Here is a 10539-nt window from a genome sequence, read left to right on the forward strand (position 1 = left end):
GGGTTGGCCAAGGTTTTTTTGTTTTTGTTTTTTGTTTTATTTTTTTTTTTTGAGACAGGGCCTCACTCTGTCACCCAGGCTGGAGTTCGGTGGTGCCATCATGGCTCACTGCAGCCTCAACCTCCTGGGTTCCAGCAATCCTCCCACCTCAGCCTCCTGAGTAGCTGTTATTACACGCGTGCAACACCATGCCTGGTTAATTTTTATATTTTTTGTAGAGACAGAGTTTCACCATGTTGCCCAGGCTAGTCTCAAATGCCTGGGCTCAAGTGATCCAGCCACCTCAGCCTCCCAAAATAAATAAATAAATAAATAAGAAGAAAAAGAAAAGAAACAATCATACAATTATAGAATTGTAACTGCTAAAGGGGCAAGCTAGTCGCCTGTTAAAATAACACTGCCTTCCTAAATCTAGCAGCTATGAATATATCCATTCTATTGTATCCACTCTACTTAATCTAGGTAACCTTAACATTGGCCAGAAGTAGACAGAGCACACACATGTGTATATTCACACATAATGTATATTCACATACCCAAGAGACACGGAGAGTTACTAGAATTAATAGGATAACTGTATTTTCTGGGGATAGTGTCAGGCCTCTGAGCCCAAGCCAAGCCATCGCATCCCCTGTGACTTGCACGTATAGGCCCAGATGGCCTGAAGTAATTGAAGAATCACAAAAGAAGTGCAAATGCCCTGCTTTGCCTTAACCGATGACATTCCACCACAAAAAAAGTGAAAATGGCCGGTCCTTGCCTTAAGTGATGATATTATCTTGTGAAATTCCTTTTCCTGGCTCATCCTGGCTCAAAAAGCTCCCCCACTGGGCACCTTGTGACCACCCCTCCCCCACCCCCCCACCCCCCGACTCCCCCCCCGCCCCCGCCCCCCACCCCGCACCAGAGAACACTCCTCTTTGACTGTAATGCTCCATTACCTTCCCAAATCCTATAAAACGGCCCCACCCTTCTCTCCCTTCCTGACTCTCTTTTCAGACTCAGCCCGCCTGCACCCAGGTGATTAAAAAGCTTTATCGCTCACACAAAGCCTGTTTGGTGGTCTCTTCACACGGACGCGCATGACAGATAGTATTTATCCCCAGAAAATACATTTTTTTTTTTAAGACTACTGTGATGGCTTTGCCTCTTTTATTTACTTGATGTTCATTTATTCATCCATTCAAACAATATTCACTGGTTTCCAATTATATGAGAAGTGTTAAGTGTTGCGCTCCTTGGTCTGGGAAGAGTGTGTCCTTGTCCAAGTCACAGCCCCACCTCCTAAAGAGGAAGCATTCTGGGAAGACATGTAAGCTGTTCTGCAGCAATGCTGATGCCGCAAAGCACAGGCTCCGTCATCCCAAGGACTAAGCTCATGCCCAGCTCCATCTTGGGCCAGCTGTGTGACCTTGGACAAGTCACTCAACCTCTCTAAGCTCCATTTCCTCATGTATTGTCAGGCCTCTGAGCCCAAGCTAAGCCATCGTATCCCCTGTGACCTGCACGTATTCATCCAGATGGCCTAAAGCAACTGAAGATCCACAAAAGAAGCGAAAATAGCCTTAACTGTTGACATTCCACCATTGTGATTTGTTCCCGCCCCACCCGAACTAATACGATATATTCTCCCCCGCCCTTGAGAAAGCACTTTGTATGCCTGTCCCAAACCTATAAGAACTAATGATAACCCCACCATCCTTTCCTGACTCCTTTTTCGGACTCAGCCTGCCTGCACCCAGGTGAAATAAACAGCCTTGTTGCTCACACAAAGCATGTTTGGTGGTACGAAATGCGGAAGATAGTCATGACATTTACCTTATTTGGTTGGTATCACCACGTACTGGCTTGTGGAAGCTTTTGCCCCTATCTTTATAACTGTTACCGGCACTCTCCAAAGCCGCCTGGAATAAATATGCCATCTAAGTAAAAGCACCGTGTTTTCCTGGCACTTGCATCAACCCCGTCCAATTCGACTGCAGCCCTTGAGCCCCCTGTGTACAGAACCCTGACTGCTGAGTCCTCAGAGCGAGGCTGAGGCTCTGCACACGTGCGCTCCAGAGGCCTCACCGCCCCAATGGACAGTTCCCTGCAGGAAACGAACCCTCGCGGTGGGAAGTACCATTGCCTCTCAGAGTCCCTGACACTTCCCGCCAGTGGGATCGCGGCTCAGTGTTTGCAGCCTGACCTCTCACTCACGGGAGTAGAAGACCCCTTAGAAGCAGAGTGAGCGGTCCCGTAATTCCAGCACTTTGGGAAGCCGAGGCGGGCGGATCCCGAGGTCAGGAGTTCAAGACCAGCCTGGCCAATATGGTGAAACCCCATCTTTAGTAAAAATACAAAAATTAGCCGAGCGTGGTGGCAGGCGCCTGTAACCCCAGCTGCTGGGGAAGTTGAGCCAGAAGAATCGCTTGAACCCGGGAGGTGGAGGCTACAGTGAGCCCAGATCGCGCCACCGCACTCCATCCTGGGAGACAGAGCAGGATCCATCTCAAAAAAAGAGAAAAAAGTAGAGTGAGCCCATTGAGGGCTGTGTGGTGAGGGAACAACTTTGGCCTACTACAAAAAAGTAGGACAGAGACTGCAGAATCAAACTTTTAACTGAAAACTTTAGATTTAAACAACTTTGGAAGAGTACATAAGCAACACATCTCCCTCCTTTACCACGGAAATGTTTTACACATCCCTGAGGCCTCGTGTAGTCTTTTTTTTTTTACATTTGAGATGTAATTCATATACCATAAAATTCAAAAACCTAGTGTACAATTCTGTGGTTTTTAGTATATTCATGTAACCTGTGTATAAAGTTTCTTCCCCATAGTTATAATCATAGTATGTAAACTTTCCTTTTTTTTTTTTTCATGCTATTTTCTTCACTTTGCCTAATTTCATCCTCATATTCCTTTTTTCTTTTTTTAAGAGAGCGCTCACTCTGTGGCCCGGGCTGAAGAGCAGTGATGATTTCACGGCTCACTGCAGCCTCGACCTCCTGGGCTGAGGCCATCCCCCCACCTCAGCCTCTTGAGTAGCTGGGACTGTAGGCGCCTGCCACTATGCCTGGCTCATTTTTGTAGTGTTTGTAAAGACAGGGTTTCTCCCTGTTTCCCAGACTGGTCTCAAACTCCTGGGCTCAAGCCATTCGCCCGCCTCGGCCTCCCAAAGCGCTGGGATCACAGATGTGAGCCACTGAGCCTGGCTATAACCTTTCTTTATTCTTTAGACATTTGGGTTTTCTACCGTTCTTTCTATAATAAACTAATACTACTATAAATATTATTGTACAGATAGACCTTTATTTTGAACTAGTATTATCATTTTAGACACAGAGTCTTGTTCTGTTGCCCAGGTTGGAGGGCAGTGGTGTGATCATAGCTCACCGCAGCCTCAAACCCCACTGAAGTGATTCTCCCACCTCAGCCTACCAAGTAGCTGGGACCTTAGCTGCACACCCCCACACCTGGCTAATTTTTTAAAATTATTGTAGAGACAGGATCTCCCTATGTTGCTCAGGCTGATCTCAAACTCCTGGGCTCAAGTGACCCTTCCACCTTCGCCTCCCAAAGTGCTGGGATTACAGGCATGAGTCACTGCACCTGGCCTTGAACTTTTAACTTAGAAATACATTCAGAGGGCCGGGCGTGGTGGCTCACGCCTGTAATTGAAAGGAATAAAAATTAGAAACTTAATAAAAATTAGAAACTTAAGTTAGGCCATTTTGAAACTTAGAAAAACAACCCACTCAGACCCACCCAACACCAGATGGCCCCTTAGTAAACACCCAATATCCCCGGAATGCAAACAGAAAAATAATTCCAGGAAAAACCCCTCATACGAGCCCACCCCAACCAATCAGAGAACTAGCCTACCCCAACCAATCAGAAAAGACACACCCTGCTCGCACCATAGCTGGCTCCAATCATTTTGAACCTTAAGCCTTGTTTGAATCTCGCGCCTTAAGCTTTGTTTGAATTTCGCGCCTTGTTTGAACCGGTGGTGTTTGCCTATATAAACTACCTGTAACAAGCAATCGGGGTCCTTTGCCACCTTTGTGCAGAGGACCCTAGCGCGCTAGTAATAAATCTCTCTGCTGTGACTCCCGTGTTGAGTGGTCTCTCGAGACGACCCCCTATCCCAGGAAGGAATCTAAACCTAGGTTCCAACATAATCCCAGCACTTTGGGAGGCGGAGGCAGGCGGATCATGAGGTCAGGAGATCAAGCCCATCCTGGCTAATGCGGTAAAACCCCGTCTCTACTAAAAATACAAAAAAATTAGCCGGGCATGGTGGCAGGCACCTGTAGTCCCAGCTACTCGGGAGGCTGAGACAGGAGAATGGTGTGAACCCTGGGAGTCGGCACTTGCAGTGAGCCGAGATCGCACCACTGCACTCCAGCCTGGACGACAGAGTGAGACTCTGTCTCAAAAAACAAAAAAAAAGCAATACATTCAGAGGTTTTTGATTACTGAGTAAGAGTAATATTATTTTAAGGCTCCTGCTTTATTATTTTCCTTCAAAAAGACTGAACCCCTGTAATAAACTGGTGACACCAGTGATGTTTACACATGTCTATATCCAGTACTTGACCAGCATTGCGTTCATTATAATCTTTATTTATGCCAGTAGGTATAAAATGATACATTGATATAATTTTAAATTTAATTTCTTTAGTAACTGGAGAGGAAGCAAGCCTTCCCACCCTGTGATTTGAAGTATCCAAAAGGAGGCTTCATGTGGTAGACTCGCTCTCATCATATCAGGCTGCTAAACAATGATCTATAGTGCCTAATTTCTGTTAGATTCAAATTTAAATGGAGCACATAGTTGATGCTAAATATCTACTTCATTGCTTTAGGGCTTCTAAAATCTGGATATTTCCCCGACAGAGAGTAATTATCTTCGGTATTATGCATTATATATATATATAATTGTTTTGCAACAGGGTCTTGCTCTGTTGCCCAGATGCTGGCATGCAATGGTCCTATCACAGCTCACTGCAGCCCCCAACTCCTAGGCCGAAGCTATTCTCTTGCCTCAGCCTCTCAGGTAGCTGAGACTACAGGCATGTACCACCAGGACTGGCAATTTTCTTAATTTTTATTTTTTGTAGAGACATCTCACTATGTTGTCCAGGCTGGTCTCTAACTCTGGGTGCAAGTGATTCTCCTGCCTTGGCCTCCCAAAGTGCTAGGATTACAGGCATGAGCCACCACGCCCAGCCCAGTTTATCCATTTTGGACTCTCAGCTCCAAATTCCCCCTTTTGGACTACTCTGTGAAATGGATCTGGATCTTTAACTATTTTTTCCTGGGCTAGCTAGCACTGAAATCCTGCCAGCAGAGGGCGTTAGACACTGGAGAAGGAAAAGAGGTTGACTTGCCTCTGGGTTCCAGGGTGCTCACTGGGTGGTTCCTCCAGTGCCCAGCTCCTACAGTGACTGCAGCCAGCAGCACGCAGGAGACCGAACCTCCCCGCCCAGCCCGGCGCCCGCCAGCCCTGGCGCCATTTTAGAGCAGCATGCCTCTAGCAATCAAGACACCTGGCACCTCAGAGGGCAGACTTCCAGAAGGATTTGCCACAGGGCACCACAACAACTTCTCTGCCATTCAGAGTAACAGCTCCACAGGTCTGGATCTCCACCTGGGGTGCGGGTGGAGGCTCTCTCAGTCCTGGGGCTGGTTCACTAGAGTTTCCTTTCTTTGTTACTAGCCAACCCCTCATTGCTGTAATCCCTCGCTATGTAAATAATTCTTTATATTGAATTTTCTCTGTTCAAATTACTATGTGATTTCTCTCTCCGGACTGGACTCAGACTGATACAAGTGTGGACTCCCTAGAAGGAACAACAAATGTAGCTGACATCTGCATACACACGTGAGACGGAATTCGTGTTTTACAGCCTTTCCAACACCTGGCTATCTCAGAGGGCACGGCCCTTCCCCAGTCCCCGCGCGTGACTGCTGTGGGCTGCTGGCTCCCACCTCAGGACTCCGGTCCCACCTCACACGTGGCACCTGTTCCCAGCTGAGGCCATCAGAACTCACCTGGGATTTTTTTCATCCTCGAAGCCAACTTCTCTCCCTTAAATTAAAGCGGAAAGAGCATGAGGATGTGACTTCAGAGCTGCCTGCTCCATCCCTTGCCAAGGGGGAGCCCTAGAGTCTGATGGGGCTGGGCACCGTGGCTCATGCCTGTACTCCTAGCACTTTGGGAGGCTGAGGCAGGCAGATTGTTTGAGCCCAGGTGTTTGGGACCACCCTGGGCAACATGGTGAAGTCCTATCTCTACAAAATACATGAAAAATTAGCCAAGCATCGTAGTGCGCGCCTGTAGTCCCAGCTACTCAGGAGGTTGAGGTGGACCGATGGCTTGAGCCCGAGAGGCGGAGGTTGCAGTGAGCATGGCACGGCACTCCAGCCTGGGCGACAGAGCAAGAGTGTGATGGACTCAAAGATGAGAGATGGCAAAACAGAGAGAGACGATTCGGTCCTGCTGTCCCAGGCGGGATGGTGCCACCGTGCCAGGCTAAAGTATTGTATTTAGCAAAAAGTGCTGAAATAACAGGAGTTCGTTCAGAGACCATTTCTGTGCCACAAGAAATAAAAGCATTGCAGCTGTGGAAGGAGATAGAAACTCGACATCCTGGATTGGCTGATGTTAGAAATCAAATACTATTTGCTGTTCATCAAGAATATGACAAGCTTGGAGATCAGCTCCTCCTGCTTCAACCAGGAGACGAAATTGCTGTTATCCCCCATTAGTGGAGGATAGTGCTTTTGAGCCATCTAGGAAAGACATGGATGAAGTTGAAGAGAAATCTAAAGAGGTTATAAATGTTACTACCGAGAAACTTCCAGTAGATGAAGTCTTACAGTTGGTGATTTCTCTGCTCTGTGGTACAGTATCCCTATTTGTAGGGACTACAAGAAATAACTTTGAAGGGAAAAAAGTCATTAGCTTAGAATATGAAGCGTATCTACTCATGGTGGAAAATGAAGTCAAAAAGATTTGTAGTGACATCAGGCAGAAATGGCCGGTCAAACACATAGCAGTGTTCCATGGCCTTGGCCTGGTTCCAGGGTCAGAAGCAAGCATAATCAGTGCTGTGTCCTCAGCCCACAGAGCTGCTTCTCTTGCAGCTGTGAGCTCTGCCACTGATACTTTAAAAGCCAAGGTGCCCATATGCCAAAGGAAACATACGAAGAGTCATCATCTTGGAAAGGAAACAAAGAGTGCTTTGGGGCATCCAACAATGAATCACTTAGTTTTTAGAGCCTGCAATCTTAACTTTGTTCAACTATTATCATTGATCACATTTTGATTTTTTTCTCCCCACATGAGGATAGTTTACTGAAGCATAATCTCTTACGTTATACTAGTGGGACAAAAGGGAGAAAAAGGAAGCAAGATAAATGGGTATGTAGGATGAAGCGTTATTTAAAATGGAACTAAAGATAGAAGGAGGATTGCAGGAAAGAAATGGAATAATTTAAATGTGAGGAAAGATGTCCGTGGTAGACATGTCCTTCCATGACTAATTTCCAAATGTAACTCAAACTCACATTGAGGTATGGACCCTCCTCAGTGACTTTCACTGACTCAGAAAGATACTCCGTCACCAACCCCACCTCACCACCCCCGTCCCGGTTCAGGGATAGCATTGTTCTCAAGGATGCATGACAGCAATGTTGGCGGAACTGGGAAGTATTAAAAAATCATTGTCAGACAGTCTTGATATTATATATTTTCAGAAATATGTTATAAATAATAAACTAAAACCTATGATTTCAAAAGTTTTAAAAAAAAAGATAGAGAGAGAGACTCCTAATGTCATCTCCCACCCTTTTATTGAGACAGATTCTGCCTTTGTCACCCAGGCTGGCGTGCAGTGGCACAATCACAGCTCACTGCAGCCTCGACCTCCTGGGCCGAGTGATCCTCCTGCCTCAGCCTCCCAAGTAGCTGGGACTACAGGCAAATGCCACCATGCCCAGCTAATTTTAAAAATTTTTTAGAGATGGGTCTCACTCTGTCACTCAGACTGGAGTGTCGTGGTGTGATCATAGTTTACTGCAACCTCAACTTCCTGGACTCAAGTGATCCTCCCACCTCAGCCTCCTGAGTAGCTGGGACTATAGGTGTGAGCCATGGCACTTGGCTTATTTTTTAATTTTTGGTGGAGAAGGAGTCTCCCTTTGTTACCCAGGCTGGTGTCCAACTCCTGGGCTCAAGTGATGCTCCTGCCTCAGCCTCCTAAAGTGCTGGGATTACAGGCATGAGCCACCACGCCCAGCCCAAGGCCATCTTTGAGTTTCCAAATATTTTAAGGCCAGTTTCGGTCATTCCACCTACATTGTGGGAAAAAATAAATAAATAAAATGAAAAAATAAATTTTAAAATTAGAATTAAATAAAAAATTTAAAAAGTAAAAAAAAGGTATTCAATATCACTTTGATAATTTACTCAATAATGAATCTTTTTTTTTTTCTCACCTAACCTAGGTCGATTTAGGTCTCCGTCTGTGGTAACTGAAAAGAGACCCAACAAAACGTCTTACAGAGCACCAGGGCCAATTCTTGATGCGACGTTAGATTCTGTGTAGCCAGAAAACGGAAACAGAAACATATCCAAGCTAGGCGGAGGAAAAACTTTGGGGCCTGTTTATCCAGGTTCAAGACAGTTTCTATTTTTAAAAAAAAAAAAAAAAAAAAAAAAGTTCATAACAGAATAAGTTCAGATTCTCCTGTGACTGTCAGAGCTAAGATCTGACGCCTCTGCTGGTTTCCATGACAACTACCAGCAGCTACAATCGCGCCGAACCCAGAACCAGAGGATTCGGTGACTTTACCTTGATTCTGTGGCCGGATTATTGCCGATTTTAAAAGGAAATGCATAGTGAGCCCCTGTCTCTGTTGTGTCTTCAGCTGTCCTTTGAAACGCGGATGTCTTGACAAGAGGCCAGGGCAGGGCTCCTCTCTCCTCTCCCTGCGCTGGTGGCCTTCCCAGATGAATTTCTTCTGGTGCTGGTGAGATGACTTGGTGACCTAGTTCCAGCTGCACAAGTTATGCTGTTGTGATTGCTGGAGGTGATTGCTCAAAATAGCTCTTTGATTTGTTTCAAAAACAGGCTCTGTGGCAGGTTCATGTCATTTTGTCCCCAAAGAAGGGATTCCAGAGACCAGGACTTCACAGAGAGCTTGCTCCTCTACCTCTGGGTCAAAGGCTGTGGGTTTCAGGGCTGGGATGGGGGACCAGAGAATCTGTCTCTCTGTCTCTCGAGAATGCCAAGTCGAGATCCAAGACTGGCTAGGGACTCTTGCATTCCCCTTGCCAAGCTGTAGCCTCCCCTGGAAACAGATCTTCCAGGAGTGTCGCACTGAGTGATGACACCTTTGCCTGAGGCTCTGCAGTGCTTGGACACGGAACTGCACTGCAGCCTTCCAGATGCTCAGCTGGAAAACCCCTGAGAACCTGAGGCTTTTCTACAGCACATTGGAGCCTATGACTAGAGAGTGTCTACCGCCTGAGGGCAGGGATGAGGTTTTTACCTACCCTATTCACCTGTTTAGGTGCCCACTTCATCCTAGACTCCCTTCTTTTCCCTTCCTTCCTTCCTTCCTTCCTTCCTTCCTTCCTTCCTTCCTTCCTTCCTTCCTTCTTTCCTTCCTTTTCTTTCTTGCTTGTCTGTTTGCTTGCTTGCTCACTTGCTTGCTTCGGGGTCTCACTCTGTCACTCAGGCTGGAGTACAGTGGTGCAAACACAGCTCACTGCAACCTCCGCCTCCTGGGCTCAGGTGATCCTCCTACCTCAGCCTCCCAAGTAGCTAGGACTACAGGTGTGTGCCACCAACACTTGGCTAATTTTTTCTATGTTTTGTAGAGATGGCATCTCACTATATGGCCCAGCTGTTTTCAGACTCCTGGGCTCAAACAATCCTTCCTCCTTGGCCTTCCAAACTGTTAGGATTACAGGTGTGAGCCACCATACCCAGCCTTTGATACACTTCTTGATTGAAGGAAGAGAGCCAACTTTTACTGAGTACCTATTATGTGCCTGGTGCTTGCATGCATGCCATTATTTTGGAGGCAGTATAGCAGAGTGTTCATGGGCAAGAACTCCAGTATCAGAAAGACCTGGACTTAAATCTCAGTTCTCCCACTTACAGTACTAGCTGTGGAAAGTTCACTTGTTACTTAACTTTCCTGAGCCTCAGTTTTCTCATCTGTAAAGTGGAAATAATAATAAATCACCTCATCAGGTTGTTATGAAGATTAAATGAGGTGATGTAGATAAAGCACACAGTAAACATTCAATAAAGTTAGCTATTATTATTCTAGTTATTAGTAGCCACAAGATACAGGACATTGTTATACAGGAAGTTTAAATCATGAAAAGGAAAAATTCCAGAACATATAAGCCTGAATATAGCACCTCCTCAAATAGTGTTTAAATCATTGAAAGTGCTATTGCCCATGGTGGCTCACACCTGTAATCCCAGCACTTTGGGAGGCCGAGGTGAAAGGATCACTTGAGGCCAGGAAT

The 10539-nt window shown here is 46.2% G+C and overlaps 1 protein-coding gene across 1 annotated transcript; it reads left to right on the plus strand.

Annotated features, from left to right (window-relative positions):
• Positions 1 to 6538: 6538 nt before the first annotated feature.
• Positions 6539 to 7564, plus strand: LOC103230914 (molybdopterin synthase catalytic subunit). Its single transcript, XM_037986248.2, is given in 3 exon segments — positions 6539 to 6746; positions 6748 to 7178; positions 7181 to 7564. Coding segments are annotated over 3 exon segments (615 nt in total). The 5' UTR covers positions 6539 to 6651; the 3' UTR covers positions 7270 to 7564.
• Positions 7565 to 10539: the final 2975 nt, after the last annotated feature.

The sequence above is a fragment of the Chlorocebus sabaeus genome, chromosome 25 (assembly GCF_047675955.1).
Source record: "Chlorocebus sabaeus isolate Y175 chromosome 25, mChlSab1.0.hap1, whole genome shotgun sequence".
Lineage (NCBI taxonomy): Eukaryota > Metazoa > Chordata > Mammalia > Primates > Cercopithecidae > Chlorocebus > Chlorocebus sabaeus.